The 23,928-nt window shown below is 34.7% G+C and overlaps 1 protein-coding gene across 1 annotated transcript; it reads left to right on the top strand.

Annotated features, from left to right (window-relative positions):
• The first annotated feature begins 10,679 nt into the window (after positions 1 to 10,679).
• LOC120083103 lies at positions 10,680 to 20,592 on the top strand. Its single transcript, XM_039038657.1, has 17 exons — positions 10,680 to 10,824; positions 10,913 to 11,058; positions 11,908 to 12,263; positions 12,749 to 12,992; positions 13,476 to 13,717; positions 14,025 to 14,189; positions 14,938 to 15,690; positions 15,773 to 15,861; positions 16,143 to 16,205; positions 16,326 to 16,414; positions 16,508 to 16,573; positions 16,769 to 17,389; positions 17,512 to 17,583; positions 17,808 to 17,878; positions 19,025 to 19,082; positions 19,409 to 19,673; positions 19,910 to 20,592. The coding sequence occupies exons 3-17, from the start codon at positions 11,989 to 11,991 to the stop codon at positions 20,590 to 20,592; spliced, it is 3,756 nt and encodes a 1,251-aa protein (XP_038894585.1). The 5' UTR covers positions 10,680 to 10,824; positions 10,913 to 11,058; positions 11,908 to 11,988.
• The last annotated feature ends 3,336 nt before the right edge of the window (positions 20,593 to 23,928 follow it).

Genomic DNA, 23,928 nt, shown 5'->3' with positions numbered 1-23,928 from the left:
TTGCTTAAAAGACAATGGATCCTCAACCCTATTATTAGAAATGACATTCTGGGCTTCAGTCAAACCCATGTAGCGATCTGGTGGGTTCATAACCCTCCCACTACATAGAGGCAGTCTCAACTCTTGAGATGGTTGACTAAATGTACCAACCTCAACAACTCTTGTTGATCTGTCAATCTGTTCAACAACCCTTGTTGAACTCTCAGTAGTCTCAGTCTCACTAGAAATCTCACGTAAAACAAGCGTACATCATGGTTTGTGATTCCTTATGTGGTCTTTTTCCAAGAAGATAATATTTGTAGAAACAAATACTTTGTTCTCACTTGGATCATAGAAATATCCACCCCTCGTTTCCCTGGGGTAGCCTACAAAGAGGCAAACTTTCAAACGTGGTTCCAACTTCTTCAGGTTAGTCACAAGCACGTAGGTAGGACACCCCCAAATCCTGAAGTGGCGTAAACTACCTTTATGGCCTCTCCACAACTCAAAAGGTGTTTCAGAAACACTTTTCGAGTGAACGTTGTTCAAAATATAACATGCAGTCTCCATTGCAAAACCCTAAAACGAGTCTGAAAGATGAGCATAACTCATTATAGACCGAACCATGTCCAATAAGGTTCTGTTTCTCTTTTCTGAATCACCATTCTACTAAGGTGTACCTAGGTACGAGAGTTGGTACGTAATCCCATGTTCTATTATATAGTTCTGGAATTGGAGGTTCATATACTCTCCACCACGATCAGATCGTAATTTTTTTATCTTCTTACCTAACAAGTTTTCAACCTCAGCCTTATACTCCTTGAACTTGTCAAGGGCTTTAGACTTACATTGCATTAGGTAGAGATACACATACCTTGAATAATCATCTATGAAAAAGATGAAATATTTATACCTACATTGAGCCCTAACACTCATGGAACCACAAAGGTCAGAATGTACAAGCTCCAAGGCTTCCTTGGCTCTGTAACCTTTTCCAGTTAAAAGGTCGTTTGGTCATCTTGCCTTCGAGGCATGATTCACACACTGGCAAGGAGTTTTCTTATAAACTCTTTAGAAGTCCACATTTCACCAGCTGCTCAGTTCTATTGAGGTTGATGTGACCTAACCTTAGATGCCAAAGATGAGTGTTTTTCTTAGGAGAAACCTTTGGTCTTTTAGTTATTGTCGCTGTACTGAACATTTCAGTATTTAGCGAGGCTTTTATGACTAACAACCTTAGTATATACAAGTTACTTTCCATTGAACCAAAACCAATCTTCATACTATTCTCGAAAATAAACACTTTACTCTTAGAAAAGGAGACGGTATAACTTTGTTCAATGAGACAAGAAACCGAGATTAAATTCCTCTTGATATGAGAAACTACAAAAATATTATCCAGTAATAGATAATGTTTCTTGTCCAAAAATAACTTCACCCTGCCTACAACAACAGTTGAAACAACCTCACCAATACTGACTTGAAGAGTCAACTCTCCCCTTGTGGCAATGTTGGCCAGGAACTAAATCCTTGGTAAGAGGAACTGACGTGATTAATAGCACCCGAACTAAGGATCCAAGCAGAATCATCATTCTCTACCAAACACATTTTCAAGGCCAATAAATCATATTTACTATCTTTAGACATCATCCTCTTTTGGAGAGCAGTGTGATCAGGATCATAACCTAAATAAGCTCCATGTTCAATGTCAGAGAACACTTCTCGTCGATGAACTTCAACAGAGTCAACAACACTTGCTTTCTCTTCCTGAAGATTAACTTAGGAACTGACACTACTAGTATTGTCATCCATCCGTCTGTGCTCGAAAAGTAAGAACTGACGTTCAAACAATTTCTTGCAACGAGTCCATGATCTCACGTGAAATGACCATGTTGTCAACCCTTTTAGCCAAAACATCTGGTATGCTAGCCAATATGTGAAGTCGGACCAAAGAATTAGCCTTCATCTACACCTCATATGCATTATGAACACTTCATGGTGCATCAAGGGTCGAGACTTGAGGACATTCCTCAACCATGACAAACTCGAGGTCGTTTACCACGAAATATATTTTTCAAGACTCTTTCCACTGTATGAAATTTTTTAAACTAGAGGCATTTAACGGAAAATCAAACATGTTACTGAAAACAAAAACACATTGACCTACGTTAGGTTTTAAGCAAATACTCGTTGAAAAAACATACAACATCCAATAGGTTTAGGAAAACTAACATGAACCCTGTGTGACATCTAGTTTCGCAATGATGCTTCAAAGGTTTAGGACAAAGGCCGCCGAAGGGTGGTCAATTTATCCCTCCTCTGAATTGAGACATTCTCAACCACTTATTAATACCAAAACTACTCTTTCTCCTATAACGACTAACCATCATTGATTTGGTCAAGAAATCATTAACTTACTTAACAATTTCTCATAAGTGTGACCCTCCATTTTAGGCCCTAGAGTTCCACCCCAAGCAGCCAATCCGAAGGGAAAAAACTACTCTTACTCCTATAACGACTAGCCATCATTGATTTGGTCAAGAAATCATTAACTTACTTAACAATTTCCCATAAGTGTGACCTTCCATTTTAGGCCCTAGAGTTCCATCCCAAGCAGCCAATCCGAAGGGAAAAAACTACTCTTGCTCCTATAACGACTAGCCATCATTGATTTGGTCAAGAAATCATTAACTTACTTAACAATTTCCCATAAGTGTGACCCTCCATTTTAGGCTCTAAAGTTCCACCCCAAGCAACCAATCCGAAGGGAAAAAATCCGATTGGGGCAAAAACTAAAGTGACTCTATCCATTTATGGAGTTCACCTTGATATTAACCAACTACATAAAACCTATCTGAAGGGGGACGCTCTCAGGGCACCACGAGAGAGTGCAAGAATGATCTCATGGTGCGAATCAATGAAGGAGACCGTAGGACGTGTTGACACACACCCTTCACTCACTTACTATAAATACTTTCTCCATCCACCTTGATATTCACTCATGCAAACACCATCCAAAGGGGGATGCTCCCAGGGCACCACGAGGCCAAGCATGAATCTCACAGCGTGAACATCAGGGAGAAACGTGAGTGGGATCATTGACATATCATATATATCTCTTCTTCCCACTGAGTATTTTATAACCTAGGGTTTAGTTTACTTAGAAAAAACACAGCTAAGAATTTTAACTAGGTGACTTTTTAGGTTTGCCCAAGAGTAAGTTTTACCTTGGATAGTTGAACAACTTTTGATCATCATCCATTAAACTCTTTAACGAAGTCTTTGACCAACTGTCGCATGCTTGCAGAAAATTTATCTAATTAATCTTTACAGGTAGGTTCCCAGTTAGGGGTGTTCCATTTCCGTCAGCTTAAGTACCTCAGCCTAAACAGAACCCGCCTTAGACAAAAGGTCCCTTATAGATAGATTTAATACAATTTTAATCTTTTATGCCAATCAATTTAATCCTATTAAACCGATTTAAAAAGATTAAACTAGGTTGCTAATCCCATTAGAATCTTGAACTTAGGTCTATCTCAATCCAATTTTAAAACCCTTTTAAAACATGAGTTTGCCTAAGTCCACATGCAACTCCTTCTTATCGATTTTAGTTCTAATTTTCATTATAACGCTTATAATCGGAAACAATCAAAATCATTCACAACACAAAGCAAACACATACAAGGCATTCATAACTTTTACAAAAAGGCTAAGTATCATGCTCCATGCATTGTTCATACATTGCTATGTTTATATAACTCTTATACAAAACAGCAACGAACCAAGCAAACATGCTTCCATTCACTCTTATACTATAACGCCTATAATATAAAGATGATGCATGAATATACTTACTGCATGCATAAATATAACTATTATATTTCATGATGCATGCGCATGCTCTCTTGTAATTTCATCATGCCATATTATAACACTTATAATACATGATGCATGAATAATTGCACAACTTAGGGTGGGTTTCAAATCTATATGTCATACACTATGCCATATAAACCACACACATCTCATGTATATTAAACAAAAGTTAATGAACCGAGATAATTAGCCTCAAATCCTCAAAAACAAAAGCTAACTATTACAAAAGCAAAGGGTCTCCAATTCAAATAGGTGAACCAGGTCTTGAACCGTCCGGTCGAAGTCCGCGTCTCCACTGATCGTGTACCAAGTTCCTTGTGATCGTCTACACAAAAGAGTAAACGATTGAATCGTTTAACAATACTTCCAAAGCTAAACGATCGTTTAGCAACGATCGTATACCTTGACTATGTGATGAAGCATGAGGTTCGCGATCGTGTAGCGCGCAACGCATAACACAAACCTTAAACGATTGTCTAAAGGACAATGATGCGATGAAGCACAATCGTCTAAACGATCATTGAGCAAGCACTAAAATATTGTATACCGCGTGATCGTGTAGTCAGTGACTATGCGATGAGGCATGCTAACTACACAATTGTTTAGTGTGCGTACCTTTTATTAAATGATGAGCATCATATGCTCCCACTCGATCATTTACCTCCAGCGTCTACACGATCGGGCAACCAACGCTATGCGATAGAGTAAATGCTTTACCCCATCGTTTAGCATTAGCTAAACGATCGTTTAGTAAATACTACATGATCGCATAGAAAAAATCTACACGATCGTTTATCCAAATCCCAATGATTGTTTACTTGAGGCTACACGATACAACCAACTCTTGGTCTTCTTCCTCATTGAGAACCGCATCTCCATGCTTCGAAACGTCATCACGAACAACTCGACAAACTCAAACACATTGAATTACAGACTCGATTGCTTGTTACCCAAAAACATAGAGGCCCTTACAAATTAACACTTTGTAATTGCAAAAGAAAGCTTTTAAACAGAGGCAATTAAACTCGTAAACATTCATCAACGTCATCCATAAACGCATTTAACACTTAAACGCAATGCAGAAAACCCACCACGACTGTAAAAGAAGTTCAAAACAGAAGTGAAATTTGGAATATCAGAACAACCTGACTCTAATACTAATTAAAGGAAATCAAACATGAGGATTTCCATAAGTAGCGGAATAATGGTTCCAAATTCCATTCGAAATTGAACACTAACAATTACAGTCAAGAAACGAAAACTAACTGGTCATGCATAATACGAAATTACAGCATGCTTTACAATAAGATCAAGGGATAAAATATACATACCTTTGAAAACTCATGCTTCAAACTCCCTCTATCACGAACGCTCGTTCAGTCTCCAAGATAGCAATACACGAACACTCGAACACTACGACTGCAACAGAGCACGATCAACAGCAAACACAAACTCAACGATCTCCACGATCACGAACCCAACGAACGACCTCCAAAACCTCAAACTCAATCGAGTTGAGTGAGGACACCACCACAATGGCTACCTTGGTATTCTCGGTGTGAGAATCCAGAAGTGTGGGCTCTGTGTGGATTTGGTTAGAGGAAGAGACCGGAAAAATAACAATCGTGTAAACGATTGAGTAAGTAAGAGATGAGAAGAGTCTATCATATAGACGAATGCTCAATCGTTTAGAAGAAGGTAGTCTATCATATAGCAAATGCCCTGCGATCGTTTAGCTACGACCAACTGAGTGAACTATCGTATAGTGTCACTCCACAATCGTTTAGTGAAGCGATTTTCACTTGACAGCAAACCGTGAATTTCTTTCCGAGAATAGCAACTCTTCTCAATTTAGGAAAATATTTTTCCTTTTTATCTCACAGTTACAATAAACCACCAATAACTTCCCGCTCAATTGGTTATTAGAGAAAAAGAGATAATTATCCAATAAATAATATTATTATAAATATATATGATAACCAACTTACCATATTATATTTATAACCTATAGTTCTAATATTTCATCTCATGAAACATATAAACCATAGTTCTTTTTCTATTTTATGTACTTAATATAAATCTCATTTACATTAATCCACCACTTGATGTATCTCATACATCACACCAATCATATCATATATAATGAAATTTTCTCTTGTCAGTTTGAACATTTCAAATCAACACTAAGAACTGATTCTCAACTTGAATCCATTGAGCTAACAAGGGGACCTTATGGACCTGTAGCTTGAAGCTCCAACGGTACGTGAATAACTTACTAAACTCTTTTTAGTCACGGGATCCACCATCCGTTAACTGCCAGACACTCCACTAAAGGCCGATAGTCGTACTTTCTTTACTACAGATACATTTTGTGTCCATATCAACCAATCAACAGTGCGATAACCCTTCACAGATTGCTCACAAGTACAACTGGGCTAATATACGTTATGCCCCTGTAGTTACATCTAACTCCTTAAGTACCATAAATCCCTCTAATGAACATAAGTCATAGTCTTACTATGACTGAGTCTTCTTTTCCAAAGAGAAGTTGTGGCCACTATGTTCAAGACCCGAAATCAGCCCTTAAGGGAGCAATCTATCTACTTACCCCTGCTTCGGGGAAGGAGTGAATTCCATCTTGTGTAACTGAGTTCTCAGCTCCCAAATTAGATAAATCCCAAAAAGGTAGGCATGTTGAGTTGGCAATCTGGCCATTCTCACCATACTAATCAAAGAACCGCTCTTAAAGGCAGGAGTTCCCAAAACACTCATGATTAACGTCATGTCGCCTATGGTCGTTTAGGTGAGATGTAAGTCTCAAGGATCAACGGCGTTATATAAAGAGACTACTCATCTCATGGTCCGGCCTTATACAAACTCTTTGTATAGGACACTCTCGCTCGGATGTCTCCATATGAATGGTCAGGATCTACGATCTGTAGTAGTTCACAACACTTGTAAACCTCTACAAAGTGGGTCGTATTCGTAGTGTTACCAGGATTAGGTATCCATCCTTAATCTTTATACTACATACCTATTTAGGTTATCACTTAAGACATGATCTACTAGTATATCTCATATACATGCTTAAGTTTACATATAATAACCATGGAGCTTTGTTTATTGGATATGAGTAAATGCCAAATAAAATAACGCTTATTTTATTCGTAACAATGTATACAGTTTACAAACTACGAGACTCCGGGAGAATTAGGAGACCAATCCCAACAGTTCGGTCCATAATTTGTTAACTTGCTTAACGATTCTTATAAGTGAACCCCCCATTTTAAGTTCTAGAGTTCTGCCTCAATGAGCCAACCGTAGGAAAAAAATCGATTGGGACATGAAACTAAAGCAACTCTATCCATTTTTGGAGATTGAATAAAGCGTCATGCATAATTGCCATCATTTAGGGGGACACCCACGATGCCACGAGGCGATACATGAAACTTTACTTCAACCTAATGAGAGAGACCAAGTGATGTGTTGTCACACGTCCCGCTTCCACTTACTATAAACACTCTCTTCATTCACCTTGATATTGATCTATACAAATTCCACCCATAGGGGGACACCTATGGTGCCTCGAGGCCGAGTATAGACCTCACGATGTGAATTTTAAGGAGAAATGTGAAGAGGATAAAATGAAGTATCATATACCCCATTTTCCTCCCATTGAGTATTTTACTTAGGGTTAATTAACTTAGGAAAAACCTGGTTACTGATTTTATCTAAGTGTTTGTTTAATTTGCCCAAAAACAACATTTGTCTTTGGATAATTAAACAATTTTTATCAAAATCTATTAAACTCTTTAATAAACTTTAATCAAACTTGTATGCATGTAACAAATTTATCTAATTCACCTTTCCAAGTAAGTTTTCAGGTAGGGGTGTGATGTTTCCGTCATCTTAAGTACCCCAGCCTAGACAGAACCCGCCTTAGACAATAGGTCCCTTCTAGATACGTTTATTACATATTTAATCTTTTATTAAGAATCAATTTAATCCTATTAAACCGATTAAAAGATTGAACTAAGATTTATAATCTTATTAGAAATGTGATCTCAGATCTATCTTAATCATGTTTTAAAAAACAATTTTAAAAGATGATTATAACCTAATGTTTGCATGAAACTCTTAATTATTGATTTATTTCTAATTTCATTTAGTTGTAGTGATTATAAATAAATGAAACAATTAAGACATTTATTGCACGCTTGACATACTTCAGTTAATTATAACATTTATAAATTAACCTAAGGTAGTGTCATGCTTCATGCAATCTCAATTCATTACTAACATATATAACAATGATATAATAAAGTAATGAATCAAAATATAGCATACATCCATACATTCATTCAACCATATATTATAACAATTATAATATAAATAATGCATGGATATGTTATAAATGCATGTATACATATACTATAACATTTATACTATATGATGCATGTGCATGCTATATAATTTAAATCATGCATATACATATATTATAACACTTATAATATAAAATGATGCATGAATATAAATGAATAACCTATGGTGGATTTTAAATCTATATGACATACAATATGACATATAATAAAAAAACATACATCACATGTATATTTAAAACTAATAGTTAATGGCCGGGGTAGGACACCTAAAAGGAATTTAAAAGCTAATTATTACAAGAATAAGAGTCAACCGGTTCAAATACAAGCGAACCGGGCCTTGAACTGCTTGAACTGAACCAACCAGCCACTGAACCAAACTCGAACCCCCCGAAATGACTGAACCACGATCGAACCAGGTGAACCACAAACCGAACCGGACTAGAATCGGTTGGTTCTTTCTACATCGCAGTGTTGCAATACTGTGATGAAGAACAACAACCAATTGAAGGATCCCATTGAAGGGCCCTCAAATGGAAGCGGGATCGTCCCAAATCCTATTTGTTTTCAAAAACAAATTTTACAGAAAAACAAAAGGGGAAAGATCATGCATTTACAAAAACAATACAACATGCCACAAAATGGGAAAAAGAAGGAAAATAATTTAAGGTTTCAGAAACCCTTACCTTTGAAGACTTTCTTCCAATATATCTTTCGATTTCCAACTGACACTACCACGAATGCAACCTCGGTATCCTTTGGATGAGGAATCCAGGAGTGGTGGACTCTAACTAATTTTGGGATTGAGAAAATGAGAGAATCAAAAATTACAGAGAACTCTCTTATGTAAAAAAAATACTCACCCCTTTTTTTTTCTTGCAGGGAGAAGGAAGAAGAAGATCTTTTTTCAACTTTTGTCAACCACCCACATTATACTAGGGTGGAGAGAAAAGAGGGGAGAGAAGTCCATTAATTCAAATTAAATTAATTTTAAAAATAAAATTAATTTATTTAAAATAATATTTAATATATATATAAATATGATAACTAACTTATCATATAATACATATATTAAACTATATGTTATATCAAATATAGTGTGTAGATTATATTAAACTATATTTTATGTTATATTCATAAAACTTGTTTAATGCAAATGACTTTTTTAAAAACAATTTTTTCCCTAGACAATCTAAATAGATTTTAGTTGGCTTCCCTTATTTATCCGTGATTATCCCCTTATCTAGCTAATGTAGGACCTTGATCACATTTTCAATAACATATATGCATAATAAATCACAACCTACAATTTGACATAATATACTATAAAAAGTCTTAAACTTCTTAATAGCATACTTTTTCAATTTTGTGTAGTTATATTCATAAATATCACAAAGTATATGATAATCTTTTAGATAATATGTCGTAATTTCGTTGTTTATATCAAACAAGAGTATTTTGTCTAACTCAAGTACAATAGTTACATGTAAAAAATTATAAAATATATGTGAAAGATTTAAGTTGCATCTCAATTGAGTTTCATAAATTTGGGAAGGCAATTGAAGGGTTAAACAAAAAGTTACACCCAAAAATAACCAAAGAAAACTTATGTTTTTAGATTACAAAAAAATTGCACTATATACCCATTATTTAATAACAACTTTGTACTTAGACATAGATTTTCTAACTCCACTAACATATTAATTAAGACCTCGTTTGGTAATAATTTTGCTTTAGATTTTTTTTTATTTTTTTTGAAAATTAAGTCTATTTCCTCTTCATTTCTTGCAATGGTTTGTGCCTTTCTTGAGTATATTGATTGAATTCTTAGCCAAATTCTAAAAACAAAAATAAGTTTTTAGAAGCTACTTTTAGTTTTCAAAATTTAGCTTGATTTTTTAAACTGTTGATAAAGAGTAGATAACAAATAAATAGATTTTGAGGTAGAATTAGTGCTTATAGGCTTAATTTTCAAAAACAAAAAACAACAAAACTAAGGTCATATTTGGTAACCATTTGGTTTTTTTCTGTTTTTGTTTTTGAAAATTAAGCCTAAAAACATTACTTTCACCTCTAAATTTCTTCTTTAATTATCTATGTTTTACTAATAATTTAAAAAACCAAGCCAAATTTTGAAAACTAAAAGAAGTAATTTTTAAAAAGTTTGTTTTTGAAATTTAGCTAAGAATTCGATCATTATACTTGATCAAGATGCAAATCATTATAAGATTTAATTTTAAAAAATAAAAAAATAAAATAATTACTAAACGAGACCTAAATTGTTATCAAATGGACTCAAGATTGGAGAAGTGAACTAATTAGGTTCCTATTTAACTAAAAAACAAACGAATGAAGAACTTTTCTCCTTTAGGATCCGAAAAGGACAACAGCCAATTGGCGCGTACGCGAGGGAAAACGAAAATATACTCGCGACGACGTCGTTTAGATCTTCTGCTTCCTTCTATTACTGCAACTCTCCCTCCTCCTGTTCTTCGTGCATATATAACGCTTGGGTTTGATCTTTGCATCAATTTGATCGGAGCGAAGTTGATGATCAATTGACCATTTGACCTCTTTGCAATTCTCTCAGGTACTCTCTAAACTCTCATCTTTGCTTTGTTTGTTTCATTTCGTTAACTCATCTTCATCCACTTCCCTTTACATTTGCTTATTTCTAGGGTTTTACTCCTCATTCACCTTTCAATCTCTCGTTGTGTTACGCTGCTAAGTTCCTCATTCTTTGCCCGCTTAGATCGCTCGTTTTCTGAATCCATTACTTGTTTTTGCTGATTTCGTCCCCGACATTTGTGCGCCAGCTGGAGAAGTACGTCCTTTTCCTCACTTCTAACTTGTTTACCCCCATTTGATTTATGTGTTCATTTGGTGATTTTGAGAGTAAGTATTTTTTTCGTTCATTGTGGTTTATGAATTGTGGTTAATACTTATTCAATGTATGAACTCGGAGGAAAAAGGAATGTTGTGTATGTGGTGACAGAGGCTTCGAAGAATAGTCGAGAAGAAAAGGGGAAGATGAGTTATAAATATTTGGCTTAATAACACTAGTACTTGGTTCAGTCTTGCAGATTTTGTTTAGTTATACTCGATTTGTGATTGACTTTAATGGTTATTATTTTTTTGCTGCGATCTCCTGGTGGATAGACTTGTATTGTGATAATCTGTTTGCTACTTCGTCAAAAAGTTTCTGTCGGTTTTTATTTGTATATTTTTTAATTTTTGTGTCCGTATGTGTTGATTGGTGGCTATGACGCCTTACTGTAATAGCCCTCTTCATTGTGGAAAGTAATACTTTGGAAGTGGGTTTTTATTTTGTTCGTTGCTGCTTTCCACAAAAAAATATATTTGACTAATCAAGAGTCAAGTCTAAATTTAAAATGAACTACAAAAAGTCTTCAAGCTCTCCGTTTGACCACTCCTGTATTTTTGGGATCCTCCAAAAGTCGTATCTTGTTTACTGTATTACTGTTGGTGTTGCTCTCACAATCTCACTTTCAGATGGTTAATGAAGAATTTTTTCTTTTAATAAAAAAATTATTTTAAACAAACAAAAAACTACATGTGTATGTATGGTATAGTTTTTTGAATTAGAATTGGTATATTTTTTGAATTAGAATTTTTTGTTGTTTCTACTTTCATTGTGATTGTATAATGGCAGGAAGTTGATACTCAAGGGTTGATTTGTCTTAAAAGGAATTATTGAGCCAATTTGGATACTTTTGGAAGAAATTGCAAGTGTATGATGATAGGATCTGGGAATAATTTAAATCGAGGAAGTGCATTCCTGCCGTCAAATATGCCATCCTTGCCCCAGTGTTTACCGTTGGAGCCCATTACATTAGGTAATCAAAAAAATTGCTCCGGGGAGCTGAAAAGAGCTCTAGGTGTTTCTTCTGGAAATGCATTGGAGGACCGTCCTTTTGGAGTAATCCATCTGAAACGTCAACCTCCAGTTGCATCAAAGGAGCTGAAGCATTTTAAAGATAGTGTGCAAGATTCATCTAGAAGGGCCAGGTAAACTACTGTGAGCTATTTTCTTAGACCAGAAAAAGGGGGATGATTTTCCAAATTTCTTATCTAAGTAGTATAAGAGCAGGCAATGAAACAAATGTCAAGTTAAAGCTGAATGCCTTAGTTTTGTTGTTTCTTTGAACCCGAACTCCTAAAGAGTAACCTTGACCTCATTTTTATGCATAATCTTAACTTTATCTTTGCTGGTGGTACGCAATTAAATTAAAACAAGATCCTTAATGCAATGTGAAAACCTTGAGTGATCATCTTAATAGATTGGAGAAAGAGCGTAAGCTGAAGAGATGATCTAAGAGCGTAAGCTGAAGTGATGATCTCTTGCTCGGTTTGGAAATTAAGAAGGAATAGGAGAGTTTGTAATGATAAAGAGACAATAGGATTGACAATCAATTTTGATAATGCTATCATCTAATATAAATTTGTTAGTATTGGCTTAATTTATTTATTTATTCATGTCTTTTTTTTTTCAGGGAAAGAGCAGACATGCTGAGTGAATCCTTGTTCAAGTTGGATAAATATAGGGAAGCCATGAGCTCAAAAAAGCGACAATGCGGTGAAGTTTCACCAAGTGAGAGGCTAGGTAGTGGGAACTTATCTAAAATGGGAAGCCAGATTCACAGAAATGGCCATGATGTGGTTATTTATAGATTGGAAGACAGAGCAAAGAGTGTAGGCTTGAATAAGCGTGCTCGTTCATCCATATCTGATGTTCAGGTTTGTAATATGTGATAATATCCAGTATCTAATTTGCTCGTCGTCTTTTCCCTATTATTTAGGTCTTCATATTCAATATGAGAATTTAGGGCTTCGTTTTGATATCCATGGTGCTCTTTAAACCATGCTGGGATAATCTTGGTAGTCATCAGAGCTAGTGAACAAATAGTACCACTCAAAGGGATGAGTTCAAACCCATAGTTGCCACCTACTTAGAATATTGAACTCCTATGAGTTTTCAAGTAGTTAAATATTGTAAGAGTTAGGTAGTTGTCTTGTAAGATTAGTCAAGGTGTGTGCAAGCTTGGTTCATACACTACATCGGGATGGGGACTTGAACTGTTAATTAAGTATAACAATAAAATGTCACTGGAATTTGATCATAGTTGACCATTCTAGTTTTTTACTTAATTTTCAATTAATGCTCCACCAAATGAGGAATGCAGTTCCATTTCATCGATTTAAGTGCATTGTTTCTAGCAGCCAGAAGCCAGGTTCACCACGTTCTTAGAGAAGGATAGTGATGATGGTTCTTTTCGAAGTGAAGAAAAGACTCGCAAATTGCTTGCTGGAGGAGAGGGATTGGATCAGAAAATTAAAAAGAAAAGATCCGTTGGAGCTGTTGGTTATAGGGTCAATAATGGCGATCGAGAAATAAAACGAGCTACTCATACAAAGCTGAATTCTGATTCTAAGTTACGGTCTTGTGATGCTCAAGGGCACAGGTATCCCTCATTCTATTGCATGCTTGACTTAAGATTTCTGATACTGAATTGATGATTGACACTTGGCATTTCATATAAACTAAGGAGGATACACAAAAATGGCAAGGAGATAAGGCATCTCCTCCTGAGAAACCAGAAGGGTGAATCTATAAAAGGACCCCAGTTCATATAGATCTTTTAAGAAACAAAGAAAAATTCTTATGAACTTCAATTCAAGAGGAGACTCTGCAGTCTTCACTGTACAACCTCCCAAAAGTTTACCGTCTCTTTGATAATAATATTTGATTTTGTACATTCATTCTTGTAGATTGAAATCTTCATCTGGAGTAAATGGAATGAACAGGTTGGATGGTTCTTGCGATCCCACTCGTTCAGATGCAAGTACCATATCAAAGAATGAACTTGAAAGTGCTCTCCCTTTGAAGGGTCGTACATATATATTGGAGCAGAGGATGCTTAAAGGGAACAATAGGTATGTAGTTCTGCTATGATATTTCCATCATCTTGATATTGTGTTGGGTGCATTTCTTATAAATTTTCAGGTCTAGTTAGTCGTTAAGAAAAATTTATGCTATTCAAGAGTGTTGCATTTGATTTTGAGTGACTTAGAACATTAACTGTCCGTTGTATTTTATTTGGAAATCATGAATACAGTGAATGGAGTTTAGCGGCATTGAAAGTGGAGAAACATTAAATTTGGTTTTTAGATACAATTATGAAGAACAAAAATGATTTTATAAAAAAAGCTGATTTCTCCAAGTTTTCAAATTCAATTTTTCTTTCCACCATTTGTTTTACTCTCTTGTGAAAAGATTTGATGATTAAATATTTTAAATTGATAGATCTATTATATTTTATGTATTAAACTTTAGATTTGTTTAACTAAGGTGGAAAAAAGAGTCAATTAATCATTCGTTCACTTACTTGCTAACCGTTCAATAATATGCTTAATAAATTTATTGAGAACTATAGATAATAGTAAAATATGGGAGTTGATGTTTCAACTAAGTGCATTTTGAAGTTCTAAACCTTTTTTTTTTTCTGTGTGTGTGTGTGTGTGTTAAAGTACGCTGTGTTTTCCTTGGTTGAATTATTTCATTAACTAGATCTCAAACTAGAATTCAAATAATATATTAAAGGTTAATTTTGTTTTGTGTCTAATTTTTTCTTTTTCTGTTTTGTGGTACAATCTTTAATTTTTACATGCATTACCTTGTCAGGCCAAGTAACCGAGAAGACAACTCAGTAGGTAGTCCTTGTACCGTGATTAAAGCAAAGGTCTCTAGGGGACCAAGAACTGGATCAGTTGTGGGATTAGACTCATCCCCAAACATTCATTCTTCATCTGAAACTCATCAAACCTGGGAATCTGCAAGTGTTAGCAAAGCCCAATTGACTGGACTTTCAAGTAATCCAAAGCATGCGATACCAACTGGTTCGTCTTTGTATCCTGCTACCCAATGGGTTGGCCAGAGGCATAAAAACTCTCGTACTAGGAGATCAAAGCTGCTGCCACCTGTGCCAGACCATGGTGAAATTCCAAGTCCATCTCAAGACTCTGCAGCTTCTGATTTTGGTCCGAGAACAAATATGACAGATGGGTCAGTATTGGCTTGTAGTGTTGACAACAATACCATGAAGTTTAAAAAGGAAGTAGATAATGTATCTTCTCCAAGTGGGATGTCTGAAAGTGAAGAATCAGGACCTGGAGATGACAAAGTGAAACCAAAAGTTACAAGCAGTGGCAAGTTTTCTTTGAGTGCAGGAGATGAAGCTGGGTCTTCTATATTGCTGGCGAGGAAGAATAAGGTGCTGGTGAATGAAAAAGGAGATGGTGTGCGAAAACAGGGAAGGAGTGGAAGGGGCCCTACCCTAGTTAAACCTGACAGCCCTTTGGTGAGAGATAAGTCAGAGAGCCCATTTGCAGAAAAACCACTCCAGAACATGAAGCCTATCACTGGGAAAGTTAGAAGGTATCCAAACTAATTATTTTTGTTCCTAAAGCATTATGGTTGCGTCATAATCTTATATTTCATTTTTTATTTTTATTATTAGCAAATCTGGTCGTCCACCATCTAAAAAACTGAAAGATCGCAAGGGTTCAGCTCATGTGGGGTTAACTTGCCGCTCCTCAGATATCACAGGTGAGCACACCAGTTCAGTGAATTGATCTTTCTTGCATTTGGTCTAAGTGTATCAGCGCTAAATTTCCTTTGTGCTGTTTTATGTTTCTAGTTTATAATACTGCTCCTTATGAACAGAACTTTTCCCTTTGAAACTTCTATTCTGGTTTATTTTTCTGGTTCATCTTGATTTCTTCTACTGTTATTAACTGTTTATAAGATGCTGATGGGGAAGACTTGTAGCTTATATTATGTAGCTATATGACAGTGGCTCACTGGTGGATATTAACATTGTTTTCCAGGTGACTCTGACGATGATCAAGAAGAATTATTTGAGGTAGCCAAGTCTGCTCGCAATGCCAATAGTATGCTTCTTGATACTTTTTAGTTGTTTTTACAATAACTTCATTTACCGTCCATGTCTGTGGCTCTATTCTGTCTACATTCTCTCTTTTGACAATAATACCGGGGGTTTGTGTATGCAGTTCGTGCTTGTACTGGTCCATTTTGGCATAAAGTGAATTCCATCTTCATTTCTGTTAGTCCAGCAGATGTATCAAACTTGAAGCAACAGGTAGACTATGCTATGTGATGACATATTTTTCATTTCTAAGTTATTTTGGTCAGAGATTAATAATTTTTGCACCTGGGTGATTTACTGGATCAGCTAAATTTGGCCGAGGAGCTTAGTGAGAGGTTGTCTCAGATGCAGGACATGGAACACGATAACTTGGTATTGTAGCTTTATTCTCATCTAGTTTTCTGTTTATCCTTATTGTTCAAACGAATTTGTTGCTTGATCAGTCCACTAATATACATGTATATCATCCCTATAAAGTTGATTGGACAACACAACATACCAGGAAGTGGAAAAAAAAAAAAAAAAAAAAGAGATCTATTTCTACTAATTCCATGCTGGAATTCTCAGGATCTTGGTGTAAATGTAATTGAAACCAATTGTTCTGAAGAAATTCGAGGATCCAACTTTAGTAAGGAATTTATTCAGTCTGGTGCAAAAGGTGGCAGCTTTGACGTGGGAAGACTAGACAAGGCTGTACCCCTGTACCAACGAGTTCTTTCTGCATTAATAGAAGAGCATGATTGTGATGAATATTACCACCAAAGTGAAGGGAAGCACACGTTTCTGCAATCAGCAAGTGATGATTCTTATTGTGGTTCTTGTAATCTTAATGATTATGAACACAGAGATAAAGTGGAATCTGAGGCTGAGTCAACGATCGATTTTCAAATCCCAAAGAACAATATGTTTGACAGATTCTCATGTGATAAAAGTGCTGTGTCTAACTCATATCGGAACCCAAGCATGTCTAGCTTCATTCATGGTGGCGAGCAGTGGCAAGGAGACGATGATATATCAAATTGTGATGTTGGACACACCAGTGAAATATGTTCAAATGATTCTTTCCAGCTACAATCTGGCGATTTTAACGTACCTAGTATTTCTTCCAACTGCCAGTATCAGATGATGCGACTGAATGACAAACTTCTATTGGAACTACAGAGTATAGGGTTGTATCCAGAGACCTTGGTGGGTTTTTTTTCTACTGCTCTTTCATGCTTAGAACTTGTAGGCTGAGTTTTGTTCAATACATACCTCACAGTTGTGTTATTTTGTCCCTTACATTATTTTCCATTCTGTTTTGACTGTAGCCTGATCTGGCCGAGGGAGAAGATCTGATTAACCAAGAAATTATGGAGCACAAGAGAAGCTTGTGCCAACAGGTTTGCACTTATATACATTTAACTGGTTTCTCACCATTTTCTTTTTTCTACATAAAAATTTTCTTATATTTTGTTTACTTGATATTCTTGCATCTTTTGGGTTACGAGCCTTTAAATAAAGAAACGCTATACTGTCTTCAGAACATCCTGGTTGCAAGGCCAAACAACTCGATACATATTTTCGTGGATATTTTCCTTACTGTTATTGTTTCATCATTTAATAGATTGGGAGAAAGAGGCGCCACCTGGAAAAGGTGGAACAATCTATCAAGAGAGCAAAAGAGATGGAAAAACGGTAAGGCTCGTGCAGCTGAATTACAAAATTGCAGAAATTAGACGGGACTCTTGTCCAGCCTCTAGCATGCTTTATTAGTAGGACCACTAGTTCCGTTGTTTTTCAAATATATTCGTAAAGAGCTATTTTACATAGTTTTTTTATGCACGTGCATATGATATATTAATCTTAGGTTAGAGATTTACTAAGGGCCTATTTGGATTGACTATAGAAAAAAATATTTTTCTAAGAAGTTATTTTTATTTAAACTTTTTTGATAAAAACTGTTTAAAATAAACTTTGAAAGTGTTTTTAAAAGCTATTTTGAAGGGCTGCCAAAAACATTTTTTTTTCTTTCTAAAATGACCTGTTTTCATAATTAAACACTTGAAAAGTTAAACCAAACACATCCTACTACTATTTTACTAAACTTGTATAGTTGTATTCGTTCGTTTCTCAACGAAAGTTTAGTTTCTTACCCAAAAAGGAAAAAAATTATTTACTAAACTTTGATACTCGACCCACCTGCAACGTGAGTGGTTAGAGTTTCTTTCTTTTTTCTTTGTACAATTTGATCACATATATTTAAATATAATAATTAATGATTATTATTTAGGATTTGTTTATAATATATTTTCAAGTGTTTAATTTAAAAAGTAAGTCATTTTGGAAGAAATTGGAGTAAATAGCTTTTCATGTGTATTTTAATAAGTTTTTATCAAAAGTGTTTAAATAAAAATGAGTTTTTTTTAAAAAAAATGAGTTTTTTGAAAAACACTTTTTTCTTAAGTCAATCCAAACAGGTTCTTAGTTTTACCGTCTTAAAATAGAGGTACTATTGTTAGTTTTGATATTCAATGGAAGTGTGAAGATATTGATGTCTTCTTTTTCTTTAGCATACATAGATAGTTTAAGTTACTTTTCTCCATAGTTACAGGTCTTCGAGTTACATATTCCATTACATTTCTGCTTGACCTTGCAATATCTCGTATTTGGTGAAGATATAAATATCCTAGGTAGATAACTATATTAAAGAGTGAACTCATATTCTAAAGGTTTGCGTGGACACCATGGTCGTTTGCATTTTTTTTTAAAATAGAAAGTTCAGCCTGACTCTCGGGCAGATCTTCTCTCTTCGAGGTTGAAATGATGGTATTTTACATGCAGGGAAGTTGAGGAAGTTGCGATGGACCAACTTATTGAGATGGCTTACAGTAAGAAAATGGTTAGTTGCTAGACGCTAGTTCATTTTCTTCTGCCATTGGTCATAAAAATTTTATACTTACAATTTCATGTGATGTTTTCAGTTAATTTTTTTTGTATTTTAAAATATATTTGCTTAAAAGTACGGTCATAAAAGTAAGCTTTCTTGGAGGAATCACTTTGTCAATAGTTTTTACATTTACACTTGCGTTATCATTTTCAACTCACAGGATGAGTTGGCAGATCAAATAGCTTGGAAAACGAGAAAGGGGTTGGAGGGGTTCTAGTTGCTATTTTGTATTCAAGTCTTTAACCTACATTGCGTTCTCACAAATAACATATTGACAGGGATATCGTGGCAGTGGTGCCTCTAAAAGTACGGTTCGCAGGGTCTCAAAATCAGCGGCCCGGTCCTTTATGAAGCGCACACTCACCAGATGTCACAAATTTGAAGATACTGGCATCAGTTGTTTCAGTGAGCCTGCATTGCGGGATATTATTTTCTCTACACCTTTGCAGCAAAGGGATGCAAAAACCATTGACTTCGGTGGCTCTACAACTGCTACTAATGCATTCTACGAGTCTTCCCGTCAGATGGACGACAGGAGATTGGGTATGTGAATGTCACTTTCATCTTAATTATATTTGAGTACCTCTTGTCAAAGCTTTTAAAAGCTCTTGAGCATTTTCAACAAGCTTCAATTTCCGTTTTGATTGTTTTAACAAACTTTAAAATCATTTTATTTATTTAAAAAAAATACTGTAGAAACTTTGTAAAGTTTTCAGCCTCTCAAAATTGTTTTCTCACCCACCCTAACAGTTTCTTTGTGCTCTTTTTGGCCATTACAGGTGCTGTTTCTGGCCCATCTGAGAGATATGACTCACAAAGTGATACACTGGATAAAGGTTCTTCAAATGCTCAAGCGATTAATTCTTCTGAGCTAGGCTCGATGCGTGGATCCATGATGATTAAGCAGAAGAAGAGGGAAATGCGCATCGACGAAGTTGCTGGAAGTGCTTCCTCCAGGCTCACCCCAGGCACTAAAGGCAAGAGAAGTGACAGAGAAAGGGACCCGAACAAAAACCATCCTCTTTCGAACTTCTTTGGTTCATCATTGGATGGCTGCCAAGGTGTCCGAAAATCAAGGCCAAAGCCCAGGCAGAAAGGTAGTTGTTTGTCCACTTCAGGAAGCAGATCTGAGAACCAACTTTCGGAAGTCCCAGAGTCTTTGACTTCTCAATCTTGTAAAACGGGAGCAAGATTCAGTGACAGAACAAGAGGAAACGACCCGGATTTGCCTGCTAACTTTCTGGTAGGGTCATCTAAAGACGCCGATGAGTCAACTAGTTTGAGGAACTTACAATTGCATGATTTAGATGTCATCGAAGAACTAGATGTGTCGAAAGACCTTGGCGATCATCAAGACCTCGGTTCTTGGTTGGATATTGATGAAGATGGGTTACAAGACCATGATGCTATCGGTCTCGAAATTCCAATGGATGATCTTTCTGAGTTGAATATGNGTTCTTGATAACTGGCTTTGTTTCGTAGCATTTTGCCAATATAACGTGTATATAATTCTTTAATGGTGGTTTATTCTGTAGCTATTGGCAAATTCATTTTGTATCCCGCAAGTTTTGTCTCAAAATATTTGGCTTATTTGTAAAACTCTCGTGATAATGTCGTTTTCTTTTTGAGATGTAAATAGACACAGAAATTCTATTTGTAAAACGTGTATATAAAAATATCGACCGTGAAACTTGAATGGAGATAAGGAAACATTTATTCATCGACAAAAAATTAGTTTTTACACACAGAAATTGGAGGCAAAAATAAAATGGAAAAGTGGAGTACTTTTGACACAACATCTATTGCTAGGCTTTTAGCCTACAACTCATCTAAATGTTAGAGTTGATTTCTTTTATAATTCTTTTTTAAGATAGCCACTCCATCTAATAGGAGACCCTTATCTAAATAGACTTTAGCTTTGCGTATCTCTTAAATCTTCCCCCACAAAAGGAGTTTACTATCATTCTTTAGAAAACCACCTCATCTAAATCCTTTTAGATCATCTAATCTACCCAAAGTTCCATCAACAATCCAACAATAAGTCTAAAACTTTTAGGTAAATATAAACATTTTAAAGCTCTTTTTCACATTGGTCTTTGCAAACACTACTTGGAACCTCAAGCAATTCTCTATTTTGCATGCCATTGAATTACCAACAATAAGATCAAAAAACATCTATGCTATATTCTTCTTTACACTATGGGTATGTATAATGTTACACCTAAGACTTGACTAAAAAGGAAGTCAATTTTTATTCTACAAATAATTGATTTATGCGTTTGATGAAATATTTTTGAGTCACCATATGTTATTTATTTTTCCTTTTTTCTCCATCAATGAAAAAAATATTATGTTTACCACTATTCAACTATAATATCAGATTTTTTTATATACATATCTATTCATTTTTTATCTCTTCGAATTCAACAATTTGTGCTAATGTGAATTCAAATTTTTGGTCTTGAGTCGATGACATATGTTTTAATCAATTGAACTATGTGTTTACAAGGGGTGGTGATATCTCTTCATTTAGAAAAACAAATAAGAAAAACATGATTTGAGTGAGAGATGTGAGAGAATAGAATAGAATAATAATCTGAAGGAATCAAAAGTCATATAATAAAGCTATCATTTTCACATTCTTTTGGTTAGGGCTTTTAGAAAGAAAAAGTTAAGCACCACATCAGCATGAATGCACCCATGCACTGATCTCCTCTTCTATTTTCTTTACCTACAAACTTTCATGCAACTTGCCTTCTTTATTTTCTAAATTTTTATCATCTCTTTGTACACATATTATAATATAAATATAAATGGATAAGGCCACAATTTCTTTGTCCTTTTCATGGGGAAGAGACCATTTATGTAACCACTTGAAATAAATGAAGTGGAAAACCTAACTTTCATAATTCAATCCTTGACACTAAAATTGATATTTATTTGTTGTGTATACAAACAACTTTTGAGTTTTATTTTTTCTTCTCTCTTTTTTTGTCCTTTCTACATTATTATACACTCTCATCACTCCAAACCACTCCACATAGAATATATACAATGCCTCCAACTCTCTCTCTCTCTATTGGAATGATAAAAAAGATGACAAATTCATGTATTCAAAGATGGATGGATGACAATAAATTAAATGGATTTTGTTGACATAAAGAGGAAGAAGCTTTTAGGTATTGTCCCACATGAAAAGTTTTAGGAAAAATGTCCTTTTATACTTCTAGACTTTAGAGGTTAGGTCAATTTAAATCTTGAATTGATAACTGTATCAATTTAAACCTTCTATTACGTACTATTTGAAAAAGATCATGTGAAACTTATAATTGTATCAATTCAACCCTACTTTCATATATGAATCAATTTAGACTCTTTAATCATAATTTTCTTTGATAATTATTCATCTATTTACTTGAATTGTCAATTTTATAAACCTACATTTGAAGAAGTCTACAGTCGTTTGAGCATTAATACATGGATGATTTTCAAAAGTAATCGTTATGAAGGGTCAAAATTAATTGGCTTATAAAAATTTAGCAGTTTAATTGTCTCTAAATTATGAGTTTTACATGACATTGGTTGAAAGAAATATAGAGGATGGTGTACATTGATACACTTACGAAGGTTGTAGGCTTAAATTGATATAATTATTAATTCAAAATTTTAATTGTTACTTCCAGTGGCGTATCTAGGAGTTTTATATAGGAGGGCATTATAGCAACTCAATAGCTAAAAAGTCTCTCGAATAAAATTGTGCAAATTGATTTAGTTTTTGTCTATCAAAAGTAACAAATGAATTATTTCGATTCAAACAAGGCAGTCAAAGAATCAATTCAATATTAGTTTCAGTAAAACAATTATTCTAACTCTTGAAATTGCATATTAGTGATTGCATGAAGGGACTCATGTTGGTTTAGAGGATACTCTTCACTTTTGAAAACAATTTAAGACAAGCAAACTAAGATAACGTTGCAAGGACGCATGGGATGCAGAGGAATGTCAAGGTCATCATGTGCCAAATTCGAATTCTGAATCATGTAATGTCCGAGTTCAGAATGGGTACATGAATGAACTGAGATCACATCTGAATGAGTGGGATAGTGAAAACATGAAAGTATGGTTAAGAAAAGCGCTTAACATAATCGATGACCAACAAGGTGTACCTTTCTTTTTAGCGACTCAATCATAGAAATTCTAAAGTTAAGTGTGCTTATGGAGTATATATTGGTTTCTATATATACTAATGACAATAGCATTTTTTAAACTTTTTCTAAACGTTAAGAATACTAATGCAACTTTTGAAAATTCATGAGTATTTTTTAAATGAGGTATTTATGGTTTTTGTCCATATATTGATGGTAAAAATACTTTTTAACACATTTCTTTCTTTTTTAAAAAAAAAAAAAGTTTAAGAGTATTGTTAAAAAATTTTAAAAAGTTCAAAAGTATTTTTAATACAAAGTACTAATGGTTTCGATCTAAAACTAATGATAATGATATTTTTTAAACTATGTTTATTAAATTTTAAATAATTATTGAAACTTCTAAAAATTCAAAAACACTTACAAAGTTCAGGACTATATTCTATATTTTAGAAAAAAAAATAATTATGCAAGTTTCAAAGCATATTTTAAAAAATTAGTAATAATAAACAGTGGAAAGTTGGAAGATACCCCTCAAGAAAAATTCCGCATTAGGATAAAATGAAAAAAAAAAAAAAATCACAGTACCTCAATTTAGGGTTGTTTTCACATATAACAAAATGAACCAAAATAGTTATAAATATAATAAAATT

Source organism: Benincasa hispida, chromosome 8 (genome assembly GCF_009727055.1).
Source record: "Benincasa hispida cultivar B227 chromosome 8, ASM972705v1, whole genome shotgun sequence".
Classification (NCBI taxonomy): domain Eukaryota; kingdom Viridiplantae; phylum Streptophyta; class Magnoliopsida; order Cucurbitales; family Cucurbitaceae; genus Benincasa; species Benincasa hispida.
This window is presented reverse-complemented; position numbering and strand designations above follow the sequence as displayed.